This window comes from Notolepis coatsorum, assembly GCF_963971535.1.
Source record: "Notolepis coatsorum genome assembly, chromosome: 16".
Classification (NCBI taxonomy): Eukaryota; Metazoa; Chordata; class Actinopteri; order Aulopiformes; family Paralepididae; genus Notolepis; species Notolepis coatsorum.
The window spans coordinates 74575956-74598836 of NC_140180.1; the positions used below are offsets into that span (position 1 = coordinate 74575956).

The 22881-nt window shown below is 42.0% G+C and overlaps 1 protein-coding gene across 1 annotated transcript in view; it reads right to left on the minus strand.

The window, feature by feature from the left end:
- Positions 1-6872: 6872 nt before the first annotated feature.
- stag2b (STAG2 cohesin complex component b) overlaps positions 6873-22881 on the minus strand; it is a 76283-nt gene continuing 60274 nt past the window's right edge. Inside the window, exons 28-34 of the mRNA XM_084332416.1 lie at positions 18379-18507; positions 13906-14132; positions 12468-12696; positions 12036-12143; positions 11797-11923; positions 10750-10827; positions 6873-8809 (exon numbers count right to left, since the gene is read on the minus strand). Of these exons, the coding sequence (XP_084188542.1) occupies positions 8786-8809; positions 10750-10827; positions 11797-11923; positions 12036-12143; positions 12468-12696; positions 13906-14132; positions 18379-18507 (922 nt within the window). The 3' untranslated portion in view covers positions 6873-8785. The remainder of the gene's footprint in view (positions 8810-10749; positions 10828-11796; positions 11924-12035; positions 12144-12467; positions 12697-13905; positions 14133-18378; positions 18508-22881) is intronic.

Genomic DNA, 22881 nt, shown 5'->3' on the forward strand with positions numbered 1-22881 from the left:
GGGCAAGAAAGGACCGCTTCACCGGAAATGAAGACGCATGGAAGGCCGAGAGCCCAGGTTAGGGGTCAGGGGTCACCGTTGCTGGGATTTAAAGGTCAGGGGCAGATATGAAGCTAAGACCGGCTTGTCATATTTATTGGAGGGGTTAAAGTGATCAGTGTGTCTGTTTGTCAGAGTGCTCCTAAACCCAGGAGACGTTACGGGGGTATCACGTTGCCCCCGCCCCAACCCCCCCGGACACGGTTTTCACATTATTCACCCACATCGCTGGGGGATGTCAGCAGATTCCAGGGTCCTCGGTGGCTCCTCTCCCGAGCAGAGTTGCTCACACCTGGCCGGGGCAGCGGCGATGACAGACGAGCGTGGCTCCAGACTATTTTTAGGAGGATGTTTATTTTCCTCTCGGTCGGACTGAACCAACATCTCTCTCTCACGGTGACCTCTTTATCACAGCTGTGACCCTGACCTACCTCAACCCCCCCCCCGCCCCGCCCCCTCCTCTCTGCCTCTCCTCTCTCCTCCCTCCTCTTTCCTTTCTGCCTTGTCCACTCCCACATGCCCTGGGTCAGCCACTCCCTTTCCCTCTGTGCTATCCAAACACTTTGTGTGTATGTGACTGTGTGTGTGTGTGTGTGAGGGAGAGAGAGAAGTGATACTACACACACTTGTGTGCGTGTGGTAGTGCATGCTCATGTGCACACTGGCGAGGGGCGTGTGTGTGATTCAGATGCTATTCTTAGGCCAATTTATGGCAATTCGCCTCAGTCGAGCAGGATCCATGACAGCAACATCAATACCAGACATTGATGTTGTTCTGATGCTGTTTCACCAGTCAGTCAAGAGAGATGAAATGTTACCAGAAAAACGCTACGGGGAAATACCTCGGCTCCAGGTGCCGGCTGGGGGGGTCACGGGTGAGAGGTGAGGGGCCACGCTCGGCCCCCCTCAGGCCCCTCTGAACCCTGACCTTTAAAGACTGATGAATAGAGTGCTAACGAGGACCAGCTCTCCCTGCACTGGGTCTGCACTCTCTCTCCTTGTCTCTGATTATTTCTCTCTTTCTCTGTTTCACACTCTCCCTTTTTTCACTTGGGGATGACGACTTATACCTGCTGAACCCTTAAAATATCCTACCATCTGTCGTCTACCTCGGATTTATAATTGCCATCATATCGGATTCAAACTATGCACTGTTATACCCTTACATAACCCAACCCTTACCCAGCTGCACATCCCACACTTAAGAATAGATTGAATAAATTGTTACTGCTTGAGGTGCTAAATCTTGGTACAGGGAGTAGTCACTTTATAATCAGGCTAACTTACCTCATGTCCTCCTCCTTTTGCTGCAGAGATGGCAAAGTGAAAGAGCCAATCATATGCAAACAAACACACACACATACAGGCACGTGCAAACGCACACATGAACACCTGTGTCTACACACGTGCGCACGCATGTATGAATATGCAGACTACACAAACTCGTGCACAAATACACAGAGATATTGTTCAGCCAATTAAAGAGATGAGTCTTATTAGAGAAGGTGTCCTGGCCCTCATTAATCATTGGGGTTTCCTGGCAGAGGATGGTGACACCGGGATCTCTCTGTCATCTTTATGAGGCCTGCCTCATCACACCCTTATAAGACGCTCATCCAAACTTTACAGGGACTTCTATGATTTAGTGGAGCTAGTTCCGTCCCAAGAGCCTGTCAAGTCCGCTCGAGTCACCTTTGAATGGGTCTCAAGGGCTGGAAGAAGGAAGAACAGACCTGTGGATCACGCCATACTTCAGTACCGCATTCACTCAGGTGTCACTTCCCTTAATGAATTTTGTAGTCATGTTTTTCCCCCTCCTCCCAGCTGGAAATACCATTATTTGCCTCATTCCAGAGCCCACTGGGATCAGAGAGAGTTGTCCTGGTACATGGGTGCGGGTGAGATGAGGAGGGAGAGAGTAAGCGTGTGGAGATATTTCTGCTCCCAGGGTCAAAATCCCGCTCTTCCCGGCTGCAAAGCTGTCCTGTTTTCTCGGATCACAGGGTCAACCGCCCTGACGGGACCCCCCTGGACCACCTGCGGCTCAGCCGATGACAGATCCTCCCCCTTCACACACGCGCAAGCATCTCACTCCTCGGCACGGGGACGAGAGACACACTAATCTCTCCGTTCCTGTTCACTAACTACAACAACGGCCCTGTCACTCGCGTCACTCATTCACCACGCCTTTGGTCGCTCTGCGCCCTCCGTCAGTACCGCGCAAACTTGAGTGGGTTCCCACGGCGCTCTATTCATAGCCACCCACTGGAATCTCTGACCTGCTCTGGCCTGCCTGAGTCACGCTCATAAAACCTGCTCTCCATAATGAAGGGCATTGGATCCGATCTCATTTCTTCACATGCACCTCCACATCTCGCTGTAGCCAGAGGAACGTCTCCAGTACACTTAATCCGGGGGAAGATTCTCTTTCCTTTGTCAGGGATACCTGATATTTTAATTGACACACACAGTGTTTCGGATATGACGGGTGTGAGTCAAAGATTTCATGGACGAGGTGAACAGTGACACGGATGGTACTATAGAGAGCTCACTTGTTTTTACAGAAGATGAGTCCTTAAAAAAGTGTCTAGAGGACCTCAGGCTGTTTGCTTGTCTGTCTGCTTGATCTGTGGCGGGCCCTGGTAAATGATTCTCCAGGGTTCTGCCTCCCCTTTCCAGGAGATTAGTTGTTCGATGTGTTCATTAATGATTTAGCCATGGAATTAAAATGCGGTGTAGATTTAAGCCATTGTGGAATAATGGAATGTCTGGTTTATTGCTTCACAAACTCTATTGATGTGGTTAATCAGTTACACAAAGACAGTCTGGATCCATTCTTACCGAGGTGTAAAATGTATAACACTATTATCGTTTGGCTCAAAAAAGCACAGGCAGGGTGAATATTAGGATTATCTTGTCCGTGTACGAATGTGTATCCTGGTTCCCAGCTCTCCTTGACCCTCCTTGAGGTCCCGACACCAGCTGAAGTGGTTGCTCCGGCGGGGGCCCCACCATGGGTTATCAGGAGTAAACAAGGGTCTATCTGAGTCTGTGGTCCTGATTGAACCTCAGCAGCCCTGACCTCACCAGCTCAACTGAACACAATTCAACGACGCCACCTGAAGCACTGCTGTGGGTTAACAAGTATAGAGAGAATACACACCACTAACCGCTAGTTGTACTACCACATGGAAAGACCACGACTAAAAGGTCTCATTGGTTGTCTTTTCCTCTCTCTGCTGTATAAACACTGCCAGGCCTGTGTTCCTTCCACACAATGGACTGCTAGGGCGAAAGCTGGACAGGGGCAAAAAAATATATATTAAATAAATGCCAGTAGCTCCATATGCCATGAGGGTAGGGCATATAGGATAAGGGGCCTGGGCAGGGTCTTTGCTCTGGGAGTAGGGCCTATAGGAGAAGGGGTATGGACATTCAAGTCTTTGCTCTGGGAGTATTAGGAGAAGGTGCCTGGGCATAGTCTCTGCTCTAGGAGAAGGTGCCTGCATCTTTGCTCTAGGACAGGGGTCAGCAACCTTTACTATCAAAAGAGCCATTTTCCCCCCCTCCCACAAAATAAAATTCATCTGGAGCCGCAAAACCAATTTACCCTTAAAAGGAAGATAACAGTGTATAACGTTTTATATATAGTTATCCCCAAGCATACCCCACATTTAGCATAAAACGCCTGACGATTGCATACCCAAAGTCATTTGCAATGTATTATACTTTATACTTATAGCATCGTTTGTTGCATTAATGGAATTATAAAACAAAAATAAATGTTTTGACATTTTATTGCTGTTTTTACCTGTTATAACAAAGGAAACCCTCAAACTCTTATGAAGGAGAAAAAAGACTGGCATGTGTAGACGGGCTTTGAAAATAAATAAATAAAACACAGAAGAGGAGACAAAACACTGGCGTCTGTAGACCGGCTTTGAAATAAAACCCTGAACTATGCAGGTATATGAGTCCTTCGCTTATTTAGCAGACTACAAAGAGTGACACGTTCAGCCGAACGCACAATTGGAGGGGGGCTTCCCACCCTCCAGAACATTTACAACAAGCGGTGCAGGGGGAAGGCTAAGAGAATTATTAAGGACTCGAGCCACCCGAACAACTGCCTCTTTGAACTGCTGCGGTCAGGCAAGCGATACCGGAGTCTTAAGGCGAGCACAGAAAGACTCAGAAGAAGCTTCTATCCCCAGGCCATCAGGCTGCTAAACGAACAATAAACACTATGCAACAACCATCAAATGCACACAGCACACACTCACTTAAACAAACAACACACTGCAGCACCCACTCTCCACACTTTGCACTACAACTCGTACACCTACTGTAAATTGTACCTAAATTGCACCTCATCCCATTTCTGCCTTGCACTATATAGTATTGTATATTAGTACACCGCATAGTATTGCATATTATATGGTAACTCAGTTACGTCTATTCTGCATCAAACATTGTACATATGTCTATACTGAACACTGTGACCTCATTTTTTTACTTCTAATTTACATGCTATACTATGTTATTCTATTTCATACTTATCTTGTCTTGCACAGTCTCTGGAGCGTAACAGTAAGAAGCATTTTGTATAAAAGTATTCTGTACTTCTGTATGACAACTATTAAAGAAACTTGAAACATTTATAAAATAAAAAGTAGTCCACTTTGAAAAAAGACTACCATGTGTAGACCTACTTTGAAATAAAACACAGAAGAGAAACAACACTGGTATCTGTAGACCTACTTTGAAATAAAACCCTGAACTATGCAGGTATATTTGAGTCCTTCCCTTATTTGTGGAAAATGTATCAAATAAAAAGTAGTCCACTTTGAAAAAAGACTGGCATCTGTAAACCTACTTTGAAATAAAACACAGAAGAGGAGAAACAACACTGGTATCTGTAGACCTACTTTGAAATAAAACCCTGAACTATGCAGGTATATTTGAGTCCTTCCCTTATTTGTGGAAAAATATATCAAATAAAAAGTAGTCCACTTTGAAATCAAATCAAATCAAATCTACTCAACTATGCAGCTCTATTTGAGTCCTTCCCTTATTTGTGGAAAATGTATAAAATAAAAAGTAATTTTTTTTGTTGTTCGCAAATTTCTTACCACTAGGCATACAGGTATGCCTGCATCGTTAGTCGTGAAAGCAAATTAATCTGTTCTGTTTTCCTCTGACTTTCCCCCCTTTTTTTTTTTTTTTTTTAATCCATGGTTAGTTTACTGGGGGGTCGGAAACTCAAGATTAGCCGCTTGCAGACGGCATGGAGAGTGTGACGTATATTTTAGTTGATGAAATATTTTTCTCATTTCAGTGTTTACGATCTCCAAAATAAGAGATGTAAAAAAAAAAAAAATAATAATAATAATAAATGTAGTAACAGGGAGCCACAGCAGAGTGGCTAAGAGCTGCAGGTTGCCGACCCCTGCTCTCTAGGAGAAGGTGCCTGGGCTGAGTCTGGTCGCTACTAGTGCCCCTAAAAAATACAAAGAATCCTGGAACAAGTGTCCTCCTGGTGTCACATCATCAAAGTGTCATTTTAGGGTGCAACTTTCAGCCAGGAAGTAGACGCCAGCAATGACTTGTGCAGAATGTTATATTGATTTCTCTACCTGAAAAGGGCACTCTATGGCCCAAGACAACAAGGCAAAGCAACAAGGTTCAGGAGCAGTTATTGCTGCTTCTGCACACGCCAGCAAGAGTCCAGCATTCAAGACTCTAGAGGTGCTGCCTGCTCAGAGAACCAATCAACCAAGATGCCAAGGCAACAGTGTGTTTTTCCTCCACAACATCCATTCTGAGATTGAGATGTGAAATGTGATAAAGAGGACTGATGCAGTGATATATATGCCTCTCTCCATGCACTTACAGTCTGGATGTGAATGGAACTCTTCCAAGTCCTATTCTAATGAGGCAGCATTGATCGACACGGAAGTCTCCTCTGCTTTCATCCTTTTTAATCTATCGCCACATCTCCTCACTTTTATCATTACAGGAACTAGGCTCTTTTAATTTCCAATCTGTCTCCGGAGAGACGGATTACCCTCGGTGCGACGGACGCCCTTTGATAGTCTAACACCAAATGTGACAACACATAGACCGACCATCCAGGACACTCCCAGCTCTCCTCCGCCACACCCCTGGTCATACTCAATCAGGGTTCAACAAGATACATTTAAGACTTTTTTAAAGACCACTTTGAATAGAATTCAACACCTACTGCACAGCAAAAAAAAACGCATGAAGGGAAATGACCATGAAAGAAGTAAATCCAAACAAATTGTTGGGGAGACGGGTCATTACGCACTACTCACTTTGCAAACACGTTTCGCATACACATTCAAATGTGACAGGTGCGATCGCGACAGATTCATTTTTTTATTTTTATGTTTTGTATTGTCTTTATTTTTGGAAAACTAATTTAAAAAAATAATTCATGGAAAAATGCGTCACATTCTGCGAGGTATGATCAATGACTAGTTCACATTATGTATTCATAGCCTTTCCGCATTTCCTACTGAATGAAAAAGATATATATATCACAAAGACCCTTTGACACTGTAATGGCACCGCCACTACAGCGGGATTGGGTTAGGCATGGAATTCCTTTGACTAAAGACTGCCCTCTTGTGCCAACAAATGGAACAGAAACCTGGTTCTAACTAATGCAACCGATGGCAATTAACCCTGAATTGTCCAAATGTAGGCACACGGCGCCGCAGACCGGGGGGTTCCAAAAAATCCTAGTCGAAACTAATTTACAACCGTTCTGATCTCTTCTAAAAATGTGTCAGGAAATAGTTACACAGATGAAATGTGTTGATTTTTATTCAAAAGTTACCGTCTCCAGACAAGTACAAATCAGAAAGAGTGAGTGACAAGAGGATGGGGGAGAAGACAATAACTCAAGTGTAGGTATGTGCAGGAAAGAAAAAGGAAAAATGGCTGAAAGGAAACAAGAAAATAAAGCTTGACTTTTTTTTCTCTTTTCTTTTTAGTTGAATATATACACATGATCTAATAAGAATTTATACCAATGTAGTGGTAAGTAAAGTAACAAACAAACAGTACTTTCTCCTTTTAAAAGAATTTTCTTTTTACTTACATAAAATAATTAGGCAAAAAACACACACAGGCTGTTCATCTACTTTATCACATTACATCCGAACCATCTCATGTCTCATGTCCTAAGAAGCCCAATTAAACCACCGTTAAACATGACTGATCCTCTGACATGGAAGATTTACTGTGAGAGAAGGTGACCTCCACATAGCATGTTTAAGGCTTAGGCATGGAATGACTACAAAGAAAAATACCTCAGTAGACAAAACGTTTTTCATTAAAACTTGTGTGAAGGACAAGTGTTGTCTCAAAATCTAAGCTTCGTCTAGCTGCCAGAGCGCTGCTGTATAACGTTCACTTTCAGTAGGGTGTGAATGACTTTTCGGTTGTTTTCTTTTTTTTCTTCTTTTTTCTTTTTTAAACATCCGACTTTTAATTTTTTTTTTTTTTGTGACGGGACTCTTTCAATGTCGAGAAAAACCATTAAAGCTGAATTTCACAAGTCTTTTCATTTAAGTCTTTTCATTTAAGTCTTTATCCAAACTAATTTACACGTAGGAAAAAAGGTAGAAAGCCGAAGACATTATCAAGACAAAGAAAAACCATAAAAATACAAATTTAAAAATCTTCCTTTGCGCATGACTTTCACATGCTCTCATTTGTTTAAGTTTACTTACACATTTTCTCAAACTTTGTGACTGCAGGTTGAAAATTTGAAAATAAGAAAAACCAAAAGCACATTTATAAAATCAGCACCGATTCATATATAATTTTTATTTAAAATGTAGATTTTAAACCCATTTCAACATTAATATGCTGGATTTCTAGAGAAAGAGATGTAGGATTTCTTCAAATGCGCTGCTTTTTCTCAGAGTCCAGTCCACACAGTGGCGCTACCGGGGGGTGGGGAGGGTTGGGGTTCTGCTCGCTGTTGGGGGCACACATTCCTACGTGAGATGGGGGGGGGTTCCGAATCTTTGGGTAAGCTTCAGGACTTACTGCTTAACAGTGTGGAGCGTTCCATGGACTCTCAGGGAATCTTCACAGCACTAGGAGAGGGGGAGCCTGACTGATTCTACACGACATCTCGCCATCTGAACCACCAGTGGTTATTGGGACCACAAACCGGATCCGACAAGGGGGGGGGGGGGGGGGGGAGAGGACTAAAAACACTGAAACAGAAAGACCTCCGTCCACTTGGCTAACACAGTACAAGCAAGCTACTACAGTCTGTATAAATTACTACTTCACACCTGGTTACTCACTACTATTATAAAAAGGGTTAGACATAAAAAAAAAGAAAAAAAAAAAAAAGAAAAAAAAAAAATCTTAAGTTAAACACACCAATCCATCCCCATTTGAGAAAAAAAAAGAAAAAAAAAATATTATTATGGATTTTTATTCAGACACGTCTGATATCTAATAGGTTTGGAAGTGGCCTGTCACTCTATTTCTGAACAGGAAGAGCTTACCCAAGGATTATAAAAGTAAATATTTGAAACAAAGTCCTCTCTGAGCAAGCAACACTGAGTGTGGGTGTCATTGGTCCACATGGAGTATACGTCAGAAATGTTCTTTACAGAAAACACTTCAGTTTCCGCATCTAATATTCTCTTTAAATACAAAGCTCCTCTTCTTTTTCTCCCAGCTTCTAAATATTAGCTTAAAACATGGACACCCCGAGGACCTAGAGGGAACAAATAAAAACATGCTTCAATTAACAAATTAGCAAGTAACAAGCACATAGGACACAAACAGCTTCACGCCCCAAAATACCATGTCCCACGTGAATAGAAAAATGCAAAATGACAAAAAAGGGCTCAACTCTAAACAACTACTCCCTATGTGTTTCTGAAGGTTCTGAAGGGGTTAATACATTTCAATAACAAAAAAACAAGTTAGAGGGGACCTATAAATATACACAAGTATAGCAAATCTAGCGGATACATATACAAAATATTTTAAGGCAAGACACCCCAGTTGAAAATTGTGATTTTGGGCTGGATAATATTAATTTTATTTTGAGATATCATATTTTGACCCTACAACTACTGTAGTTTCGTAAAACATATAAATCAATCATAAAAAAACCTATAAATATCAAATGTTCACGCTTTTGTACGAGCTGCATCATGTACACCAAGCTACTGAAAAAAACAGCAATTTTCTCAAAATGACATTCGCTTTATGCAAATTTGACACTTCCAGTGCCACTGATTAACATGGTAAAACGTGGTTGAATGCCACCAGCCACTTCAATGATAGCGTTGTGAACGCATAATCTCTGTCTTAAATTATGGCTATGTGTCTAATCTGCCGGTCGCTTATCAATGACTTGTTTGTCGAAACGGATTGTTTTTTCTAATCGCTTAATTTCCGTTTTATAGCATTTTGAAAAGCCCTTGTTTTCAAGGAAAATATAAAGATTCCGTGATAATCGGCATTTACTGGAATATTCTGGCATACACAAAAACTTTGTCATTTTTCGGCCTATTAAAAATAAGTAGGTAAAATAAATTCCTTACCTCAGATGTTACCCAAAAAGATTATTCCAATTCCTGATCGCCATTCCAAATATCGATCGCGTTTATTGATTCAGCATTGGGTACTGTAAATACATAATCCACGCGTTTTCAGAGCCGGCGATCACAATGGATTCTTCAGTTGGCTTGACGGAAAAGTAAAATGAGGAAACTGCCCCCCCCATCAGTCTAAAGTAATGGGGTGCAGTTACACAGGGAGAGACGATAGGGGGCGGTATCTTCCCAATTGAGCTCAGAGAGGTCTGCAACACTAACCTGAGGCTCGATTGATGAAATATGAATTCAAAGTAGGGATGTTATCGGCCGATATCGGCAGTAAAATGTGATATCGCAAAATATCGGTATCGGTTTAAAAAAAAAAAAACAACAATATTTGTTATATATATATCCAGTGAAATTATTAGTTACCTGAAATTATTCAATTTTTTGGGGGGGGGACCCTGCATATATCGGTATCGGTTGATATCGGTATCGGAAATTAAGAGTTGGACAATATCGGAATATCGGTATCGGTAAAAAAGCCAATATCGAGCATCCCTAATTCAAAGTCAATAAAAAAAAAAATACGACAAACAAACGCTATATAGCGTTGGCGGCACTCAACGGTCGGCATGAACTAACGACAAAACGCGTGGCTGGCACTTAAAGTGTTAACAAAAATAGCTAGTAATTTACAGAAGCTATATGTATATATAACCCCCCCGCATTTTATGTGAAAATTGCAACAAAACACAGTATTTTTTAATAACTCACGATAAACACAAGTTTTTCTTTAACCCCTCTGTAAATGACAAATAAATTTGTTTGTAAAAAATAAATAAAAATAAACTCACAAAATCTATTGAGAAAAGAAAGTTCTAACCAACATGCTAATTATTTATGAAATATGAGCTAATTTGAGTATGTGAATAACAAAATATATAAAAGTCATAATACAGAATATTTTCCATCCAAAATCAACATGTAAAGTTTTCATTCAGATTGGATGAAAGGACCCCCCCCCACCCCTATTCAACTGGGGTACCTCCCCTTGAATATAATTTAAGGAGTAGGTGCTATGGAGACAGAGAAGAGTACTGTGTACCGATTCATCCATGATGGAAGCAGGGTCAAAGTAGTCTGGCTTCAGCTCAGACCGCTCACGACGATTTTTAGAGGGCGGCTAGGAGAGAGGAAAATAAAGTAGGTTAGTTAGTGTTTGTATGACAATGCATTTTGAATTTCAATCTGTGGGGTGAAACTGTGGAACAGTCTGAATGTAGCAGAAAGAGGTATAAGAACATGATTTTCACCAGGTACAGGGATGAAGAAAGGCTTTGACACCAGGTGTTTACATAGATTATTAATTATTTACTTAACAATTGTGGGTACATATATTTATATGTACAAAGAATAGTGCATTTATGTGTATATATAAATAATGTATTGTGACTTAGAATGTATATTCACAATCACTGAATGGTAGAGAAGGGGTAGGATTAAATAAGTGTATACTTCGTCCTACTCCCTTTTGGACATATTAAGTTAGTATTTGTTAGAATATTTGTTAGAATAATTTTGAATAATTTTAGTTTGTTGTTGCTTTTTATAAAAAAAATTTTTTAATGAATTTACATTTTTCACATGTTTGAAATAAAGATTGAATTCAATTCACAGTAAGTTAGTTCAGTGTTTCTCAACATAGGGTCCGGGGGTCCTTGAGGTTTCAGGGGGTCCTCAGAAAAATGGGGGAATAGTTACATTTCACTATTTCATTAGTAAAGTTCACATACTAGAAGTTAGTCCAATGAGAGAATACATACTACTGTCACTGTGTAAGAGTGACGTTTGTGTTTGGTTTCACTCTTACAGTTATGTCCTTGACTACAGTATAGACACAGTAATGATTCTGGACTTAAGGGACAAAAAACAATGCAAATTTATTTTCACATAATGTCAAAAACTCAAATACCATACATTTTATTAATGTTTACTGTACGGCGTATGCAGCATTCTCGGTTATTCATTATCTACATTCAGTTACATTTTCACAAACTCATCACTGAACCGGAAGAAAAGACTGCATCTACCGGTAGATGGAGAATTTCTCAAGAATTCATAAGCGGTAAATTCAATTAAATGTGAATCTCACCAGGTCAATGTCCATGGTGTCAAAGTCCATGCCTTCGTTAAGATCATCCATACGACCTTCAGACGACATCATCACATCCTCTACGATTGGCTCCTCATCCTCCTCCATAAGCCCCGTGCCACGACGACTGTACATTTTTATATAAAAAAAACACATCAGCTTACTGTCATGACATCCCCATGGCAGACAACCAACTTAGATTAGAAACAAGAGATCCTTAGGCAATAGCAGTGTCTTACATGGCATGCTGCAGGTTGGACCTGAGCTTGGCATAGTTCATGGCTCTCTCCTGCTGCTGGCGTGCCTCTTCTTGCTGTCTCTGGGCCAGCATCCACGTCACCTGGGAACTACAAACACAAACACATTAGGAAGACATGTTTTAAAGGCCCAACCGGTGATCAAAATGTAATCAAATAGGTGGCCCAACCACAAAATGGAGAAATTCTCCAGTTGATTGATATATGGACTGACAAACACTTGTTTTTGTTCCATTTTATGATTATGAAATGTTCTAAATCTATATTCCAATTAAAATGGGTTAAGAAATTTTCCATCTAGTGATCACACTCTTCCGGAAAGTATGTTAATGATAACCTATACAGGGGAAAAAGCAACAGGTGTTTTAGTGGTTACATTTCCAGTAACATGTTGTAACAGTGAGGCACCCATACTTGTAATCCATGGGTGTTTGGTGGTGCTGGGGAGTCTGTTGGTGGTGCTGCGGGTGGGGATGTGGCTGCTGCTGGTCGTGAGGGAGGGGATAGACTCCCATGAAGCTGTCCTCGCGGCCCCTCTTGGGGTCCCTCATGGCGGTAGAGGTGAGGTGGGGCGAGGGCATCATCACTGGGGTCTGCATGCTCTGCTGCCACACCTCAGTGCTGCTGCTGCTGCTGCTCTCCTCTGGGGGGGGGGAATAACAAACAGTTATACACACATTAACATTCTTGATTAATTAACTTCAAAAGAGTCGCCTAAGCTTAACCAGTGATAAACTAAGCGTTAGGTAGTTTGCAGGCTGTTAGGAGGCGGAAATGGGCGCGTCACGCGATTGGGCGCACATGTCACATGGCCAGAAACGTCAGTGGCCAATCAGATCGCACCAGAAACGTCAGTGGCCAATCAGATCGCAGAACACGGAACTGGAAATCCGTTGGTAAAAAACTAGACACGGCCAGCTTAGAAACAGATGCATCATTGTCTAATACATGATTGCTCTGTCCTCTGTTCCACTGTGTGTGTGCATGCATGTGTTTTCGTGTTCAACATTAAACTATTGTGAAACCTTGAACCTTGTACACTGTACTTAATAAATAAGTTATTTGGAACTTAACCTTGTGTTTGCCATTTTATTGAAATTATGTTTTTAAGTTTCAGGAAATTACAACAAATGGCTTTCTTTATTGCAAATTATTTTACCTCATGGACGGGGGACCACCCCTTAGTTAAGACTCAGCACCATCTACTATGACAATCCTGGGGAAGCACTAAGCCAGGGATTCTTACAATTATTTCATGAAACATCCAAATAGATAAAAGAGACACTTGGCAACAGGCAACCTGAGTCAATAAAATAACTATACGAATTATAATTCCTCTTTCCGAGGTCATCCTAGAACCTGCTTGGAGATCCCTCATTGAGGGAGCGTTGCAATACGGTATTATCCCCACGTAAACAAACAGAGGCCTGGATACAGATCTAAGTGACCCTGTGCGGAGTGGTTAAAGCCGCTGCCTCCTCCGACTGCCTCTCCGAACCCATCTGCTGTTTAATCTCTTCTCTCATCAGCTAGGTCGGTTGAACCAGGCTGGGGGACGGGTCCAGATTGAGGCAGCATCTGGGTTAATCTGGCCTCCAGCTTAGCCTTCGTTACATCACGCCTGGGTTACAGTAGAGCCTTGATGGGTGGCTTCTGCTCTACGCAGTGGAGATTTGATTGGACGGAAGATCGCGGATGTCCAACGATCGGGATTTGGGTTTTCAACACAGAATTGCTTCCCGTCCAAAGTATACGGAATAATCGCGGAGCAAACAATCCTGGGAAAACGAGACATGTAATCCCCTCGCGGCTCAGCGTGAAGAGCCGCGCTATTAAACCCAGCGGCCCGTACCTTCTGGCAGCTTCCTCTTGGCCGCCGACGTGCCAGCTGTGACGGTGGCGGGCTTGGTCTTCTTGGAGCGGACAGAGGAGCCCCTGCTGGAGTAGCCGCTCATCACGGACATGGTGTCGTCGTCTCCGCCGGCCTGCAGGGAGTTCCTGTAGGAGATGAGGGGGAGCCAGCAGTCCTCCCGCTGCAGCGCCATCTGGAACGTCATGAAGCGCTCCAGGTACATGTGGCTGAGGGGGGAGAGACGTGTCAAAGAGGAGATGAACCAACACACACACAAGACAAGATGAACCAACACACATACAAGACGAGATGAACCAACACACACAAGACAAGATGAACCAACACACACAAGACTAGATGAACCAACACACACATACAAGACGAGATGAACCAACACACACAAGACAAGATGAACCAACACACACGCATACAAGACAAGATGAACCAACACACACACATACAAGACAAGATGAACCAACACACACACATACAAGATGAACCAACACACACACATACAAGACAAGATGAACCAACACACACATACAAGACGAGATGAACCAACACACACAAGACAAGATGAACCAACACACACGCATACAAGACAAGATGAACCAACACACACACATACAAGATGAACCAACACACACACAAGACAAGATGAACCAACACACACAAGACAAGATGAACCAACACACACGCATACAAGACAAGATGAACCAACACACACACATACAAGATGAACCAACACACACACAAGACAAGATGAACCAACACACACAAGACAAGATGAACCAACACACACAAGACGAGATGAACCAACACACACGCACACAAGACAAGATGAACCAACACACACGCATACAAGACAAGATGAACCAACACACACACACATACAAGATGAACCAACACACACACATACAAGACAAGATGAACCAACACACACACAAGACAAGATGAACCAACACGCATACAAGACAAGATGAACCAACACACACACATACAAGACGAGATGAACCAACACACACACATGACGAGATTAACCAACACACACACAAGACAAGACAAGATGAACCAACACACACACATACAAGATGAACCAACACACACACATACAAGACGAGATGAACCAACACACACATACAAGACAAGATGAACCAACACACGCATACAAGACAAGATGAACCAACACACGCATACAAGACGAGATGAACCAACACACACACAAGACAAGACAAGATGAACCAACACACACACATACAAGACGAGATGAACCAACACACACAGGACAAGATGAACCAACACACACACACACAAGACGAGATGAACCAACACACACACAAGACAAGATGAACCAACACACACACAAACAAGACAAGATGAACCAACACACATACAAGACAAGATGAACCAACACACATACAAGACAAGATGAACCAACACACACACAAGACAAGATGAACCAACACACACACAAGACGAGATGAACCAACACACACACAAGACGAGATGAACCAACACACACACAAGACAAGATGAACCAACACACACACAAGACGAGATGAACCAACACACACACAAGACAAGATGAACCAACACACACACAAGACGAGATGAACCAACACACACACAAGACAAGATGAACCAACACACACACAAGACAAGATGAACCAACACACACACAAGACAAGATGAACCAACACACACACACACAAGACAAGATGAACCAACACACACGCATACAAGACAAGATGAACCAACACACATACAAGACAAGATGAACCAACACACACACAACAAGATGAACCAACACACACACAAGACAAGATGAACCAACACACACACACAAAACAATATGAACCAACACACACGCATACAAGACAAGATGAACCAACACACACACAAGACAAGATGAACCAACACACACACAAGACAAGATGAACCAACACACACACAAGACAAGATGAACCAACACACACGCATACAAGATGAACCAACACACACAAGACAAGATGAACCAACACACACATACAAGACAAGATGAACCAACACACACATACAAGACAAGATGAACCAACACACACAAGACAAGCACTCCAGGGCCCTGTTCCTCGTACCTGGCTAACTGAGTTAGCCGGATAATTTTCAGCATAGCTTGACTTAAGCCAGACCTTTCCGTTCCCCGGCACTCGATTGACTAAATCACTATGACAACAGATCAAAAAGTTTGAACCTGGTCGAGGGCAGAGTTTAGTTCAGTTAGCTGGATTAACCATGGCCACACCCAGGGGAGGAAACTAACTTTTTGGCTTACCAGCCAACTGGCGAGTAGCTGATTTTTTTTACCAGCCAAACATATTTTTTTACCAGCCAAAAATAAATCGCTAATTGTGATAATTACTTCTTTGTATGTCTTTGTCTAAATTGATTTTCAATCATAGTAATAATCACACCGTGTCTCTACTCTTTAAAATATTTATTAGCATAAAACATTAATAACAGTGTCTCTACTCTACTAATATTAGCATAAAACATATCAACATGAAAGAGGGATCTATTCTGGACTGGGTTGGGCTGAACTGGGCAGTGAAAGATCCTGGGTTGGACTGGGTTGGGCAAAAAAAACGAAGTATGTTGTGAAGTGTATAGATAGATGCGAAAAGTATAGATGTAGCAGTACTGTCTATCTGTATATCGTGTATGTCATATGTTATGATGAATAGAAAATGGGGGACCCTGATGTAAACAAGACGAAAGTCTTTCTCCAACACACAAACATACATACAAGACGAGATGAACCAACACACAAACATACATACAAGACTAGATGAACCAACACACACAAGACAAGATGAACCAACACACACGCATACAAGACAAGATGAACCAACACACACGCATACAAGGCAGGGAGCGAAATTAACTTTTTGACTCACCGGCCAGTGGCGGGTAGATGGGAAGAATCTACCCGCCAAGCATATTTCTTACCTGCCAACTTTCTTTTGATACAATTCTTTTTATTATTATTTTATATAAAATTTTTTAAATAAAATATATATATTATATAATCATACTTGTGATTGTGTTATCTGCGAGACATCGCCACCTCGCTGTCTGCAAACAGCTCCACTGTCTGTGTGTATACTCGAGTGGCCTCCAGCAAGGATTCTCCGGCGCTGTAGCTGGACCCTAAACGCTACATTCAGCATGCAAAAGGATTCTCCTGAGCTACAGCTGGATCCTATTCAGCAGCCCTCACTCATGCAATGTAAGCCAGGGACTCGAATACGCATGTTGTTGTAGGACATTGATGTCAGGAGCTATCTGTAGCTACTGCTGGATGGCGTTGGGACAACGCCTCTGAACTATTTAGTTTACTGCGACATTTCGTAGTGACTAGTGAGCTACCTAGCCAACGGAGGTATTATGCACTGGACTATTGCTGGAGCATTTGTTGATGTCGGGAGCTATCAGTAGCTAGCCGGCTGGATAACGTTACACAATGCCTCATGTATTAAACTAAGTGAATAGTTGACTGGGTCATTTTGTAACGGTAGCTAACGTTATCTCACGAAGGTCCCACACTGACTAGACTAACGTCACAGTGACTGTCGGAGGCAATAGCCTCTGTTTACATGCAGGCATACAGAAACAGGTGGGGAGGGGTAGGAGCAGCAGCAGCAGTGCGCGGTGCGCTGCATGTCTGTGCTGAGACAGCGAGTGAGAACTCCGCTAAAGACACGGCGGTCAGACCTCTCAGTGAGAGGCGCCAAACGTAAAAACTGAGCGCCAATGGCGGGTGGCGCTCTCTAGTTTCGGTCCCTGACTCCAGGTACATGTGGCTGAGGGGGAGAGACGTGTCAGACGAGATGAACCAACACACAAACATACATACAAGACTAGATGAACCAACACACACATACATGCATACAAGACAAGATTAACCAACACACACATACAAGACAAGCACTCCAGGTACATGTGGCTAAGGGGGGAGCGACGCGTTGTGAGCTTGTAGGTCTGCTATTTTCGGCATACGTCACTGTCGGTGTAAATCAAAGGAAATGCGCTTGTTTTGGCAAATTATTCTGCTGTGCGACAATAAATAAATGAATGATGATATGTAATTTAAAACCAAAACTAAGGCCTCAGTATGAGTTTAAGACATGAACATGGTCATGTTTGTTGAATAAAATTTAAAAAAAAATATTCTTTTTTACTCCAGATTTATTCCCCCCGATCCCGATCTTCTGAAAATCACGTGATCGGATCGGGACATCCCTAAGCACGACAAGACAAGATGAACCAACACACACAAGACAAGCACCCAGACGCTAAAAAGCAGGTGCACATTCAGAGCGGAGGAGCCTTCACGCCACATGCAACAAAAACACCAGTTGCGGCAGTTGTCAGGAACACCTGTCGTGCGGAGACATGGGAGGATTCCAACAATCAGGCTTGACAGGCGAGACTTACACAGTCCTCTTGTCCTGTCTCATGAGCTTGGAGGAGAACTCGCTGAGAATGTCCAAGAAAGCCAGGTTGAGAGGAGGGTTGCCTTCTCCCTGGGGACTTGGCTCCTTGAAGGCGAACTCTATACCATCCCTGGGAAAGGGATAGATGAAGAGAGGGGAAGTCATGTATGAGCAGCGGTGACATGCAGTACAAGGCTGAGCAGGGTCTTTCCTGCTAATTAAAACTGTCCAAGAGGCACATCTCCCTGTGCCCCACCCCCCATTATTTGACAATGATACAAAACACACTGTATATAATTTATATATATATATACTAGAGCTGGGCCGCTAACGTGCTGCGTTAACGCGAGACTAGTATCGCGCGATAATATAATTGACGCCGTTAATCTTTTTCTCAACGTTGGGTCTGTATTGTCCTTAAATACTTGCCGTAGTTCCCAGCTGTGGTACCAGGAAGTGATTGCACTACCGGAGCTGTAGTCAGAATAATGTGTTAAACTAAAGTAGTGTTAATCGGGCGGCTACGTGGCGTAGTGGGCAAGGCGCTCGCCACAAAATCTGGAGACGCTGGGCTCGCCTGTTCGAGCCCAGCGCTCCACATTTGCTTTCAGTTTAGCTGGTCGTCCGTACTAATACACATTGGCCGTATTAGGGGGTGGGAAACTGATGGGTGAGGATCGGGCGTTGTGGACAGCGACTCCTACAGGTCGGTTGGTGCGCCTGCGCAGTGGAATCAGGAAGTGTCGGGGGCAGCGTGAGCCTCCCACGGGTTACTCCTCGCCACTGAGAGATCAAGCTGCGCAGGTGAAAAGATGCGACTGCTGTTACCTCAAGTACCGGAGGGGACTTGTGCTATGTATGACTTAGTCCACATTGCAGCCGGCTTGTGGGAGGCAAGAAACAGCGTTCGTGACAGGGGAGGGTTGAATTGGATGATACGAAAATTGGGATGGGAGAAAATATAGAAAATGGGAGAAAAAGTGGATAAAAAAAAAAGTAGTGTTAATCATTGTTATACAGGTGAGGTTAAGAAGTCCTCAGGATATAACACAATTCGGCGATGAGGACGTCTGAATCTGCGCAATGCAAGAAAGAAGAAGTCCGTTGCGAGCTTTGTTTACATTATTAACGTTAGCGAGTTAGCATGTTAGCTCACGTTGATCGAGCGGCACTTGGAAACATCTACAAGAGGAGGAAATCCACTTTACACACTAAAGGAAGGATTGACTGGACTATCGTGAGTGTTTACAACAGAAATGGCTTGGGTTATTGGAAATATTGGACCGTTTGGTGACAATGTAGCCCCTTTCGTGACTGATGCACGGAGTGAATCCACAGTCACTTGCTCCTCAATAGGAAACCAACCTAGATTTACCATGAAGGACTGGTTCTGGCCGAGCCGTTCGTTATACAAGAATCACAGAGACGTTTCAAAGGTACTCACAGTTGCACGAGGGTTTCGGACAGAGATACGGGATGGTTTGAAAGCTCTGCGTTGCTAATAAACATTTTAAATAATTTGTATAAACTGCTCAAAACGGCATTATTTCCGCCGTTGGGTGATCACAGCGCATGCGCACCATCCCGTATCTCTGTCCGAAACCCTCGTGCAACTGTGAGTACCTTTGTAATTTCTCTGTGATACTTGTATAACGAACGGTTCGGCCAGAACCAGTCCTTCATGGTAAATCTAGGTTGGTTTCCTATTGAGGAGCAAGTGACTGGATTCACTCGGTGCATCACAGTCACGAAAGGGGCTAATGACAATGTGGAGCAATATGAAATGAAAATGGGGGACCCTGATGTAAACAAGACAAACGTCTTTCTCTGGTCTGCATCCCCATAACAATTGTATGTATTGAGCCGTACTGTATTGTACCCATTCTGCAATCTGTTAAATAACGTTTTCATTCATTCATTCATTCATGGAACTGTTACACTGAGCTTGCACTGAATTTGTTGAGAAACCTGCTTCTGCAGCAGTCTGTGTGTGAGCAACCAGTCAGCAGAATTGTGAATTTAGAGATTCACTAAAAGACACATTGAGAGACAGGTTTGTGTGTGGATTAAGAAATTAAGGTGCACAGAAGAATCTACTGACAGAGAGTGATTTGACACTGGAGAGCTGTCAATATCGGTGTTAATGGCATCAAGGGCACAGAAATTTACGATAAATCTAGTTTTAAAAGAAACACTGGAAATTACAAAAAGAAGAGACATGTTCATGCTGTTGAACAGCTAGTGACTCCTCAGATGAAGAGGAGAGGATAAATCTCCTCCTCTGGTCATTATTTGGGTAGAACACTTTTTTTCCCTTCATTTTAATTAGATTAATTCCAGGATTGCAGGTAGATTAATCTAGATTAAAAAATTTAATCTATGCCCAGCTCTAATATATACACACACACAACATTATATATAGACAAGACAATACACAAAGACTAGACAGGTAAAGGATAATGACAATCGTGAAAATGACTATATAAAATGTATGTTCTTGTCATATAAATCGCTAGTGATAAATATGATCGCTACTGGAAAACAAGTTAAAAAAAACCACAATAAAACAAATAAGCAGAAAAATAACTACAACAAAAACAAAAGCCCACCCCTTAGGGCTGTACCGAATGTCATTCAAAGCTTCGATTGAAGTATTCGAACGAAGCTTCGAATGTCTATAATTTTTTTTAACTAAATCCTCAATTTGAATAAAGTAATTAATCTGATTAAATGAGTATTTTTATTTTATTAAATAAAATTTCTTTAATGAATATAACTCATCAGTTTCCTCAACATAAATAATCCAATAAGGGCACAGTTGGTATGAAAGTGATGGTGACGTCTTATAGTATAATATTATAATAGCTTAATCTTTAACTGCAACTGTGAAGAAAACCCCCATTGGTTTAAACTAGGGATGTCCGATATTATCGGCCAATATTGGCATTAAAATGCGATATCGAAACTATCTGTATCGGTTTTCAAAATATTTTTTTTCTTTATTTTTTTTTCTTTATTTAACCTTTATTTACCCAGGCAAGCAAGTAAGAACACATTCTGATTTGTTTTATTGTCAAAAGTATGCATAATGTTGTGTTAATTCCACGACAACAGATATGTAATGTTAATTACCTGAAATTATTAAGTTTTTTGGGGGGGGGGGGGGGGGGGCCCTGCATATATCAGTATCGGTTGATATCGGTATCGGAAATGAAGAGTTGGACAATATCGGTATCGGTAAAAAAGCCAATATCGAGCATCCCTAGTTTAAACAGATTGAATAGACACAAAACAAAAAAAATATATACATTTTATTATTATTTTCTTGTTTTATAAAAAATTCAAATGTTGATTTAGAATTCGAATGTCAACAATATGATCGAAGCTTCGAAGCATTCGGTACAGCCCTACCACCCCTAACCAATCTCATACACGTATACGTCATATAGTCCCATGTGGTATGGGTCACTTAGTGCCACTATGGCCCTATGGTTATATGGAAGTAATTTATGATGTATCTTTTATATATTTCTGTCCTATGTATATAATTATTTATTTTATGCATGTTCCCTAGGCATCTTGCTAATTATAGCCCATATATGCCTGATGCAATAATGACTGATGAGTTTCACCTGTGTTACTCCCAGAGTGACATCATGCAGCAGGTGACCAGTCTATATATTGAATGAATGAACAGGTGTTTTTGCCCTGACCTGACAAAGATCCATCATGGATTGAAACGTTGTCTAGAAATAAATATATATAATATAATAAATATAAATCGCATAAATATATGTCGCCCTGTGAAACTAACCCCAGCCTAAATGTATAACACAAACCTTTCCAAAAGCCAGGGGAAATCCTGATATAACTACGGTACACTGGACATCATGTTGAGTTGCAACATAATTCAGAATCTGAAGAATCGTTAAGCTCCGAGTGTATCCATTCTCACCATCAATAATATAGCGGTAATGTGTAAGGAAAGTGTTTTGCTGTGTAAATTATTCACTTGTAAATTTCTATACATGTGTGAAAAGTTGTTTGGTTAACATGAAAGTAATGCTGACCAGCGGCTGATGTAGGACGCAGCCTCGTCTTGTATGACAGCACAATGGCTCCAACAAGGCTAGGGGCGTAAAGGATCGTAGTCCCCCCCACCCCCATGTGGTTCGGCACACATGTGAATTAAGTGCTAAATTTAACCATCATAGTGAGCTATATCACATGATATTTTCCAGCATTGTTTAAGTCTGCTGTTTTGGCACATTACAGATTTTGACGTTACACGAAAGAAACTCATTCAGCACCGGGGTTTAGTCGGGGCCCTGTGGTCGCATTGCCACACGTTAAAATATAGGACTGAGTCACCTTGTTTGTAGAGCTATAACTATATTCTATATTATAGCTATGGATACAATACTATGGCCCATTTGACATCACCTATCTATCATTCAAAATGTGAGAAAGAATACATTTTTCCATCCATACGTTCCCGTGTTAT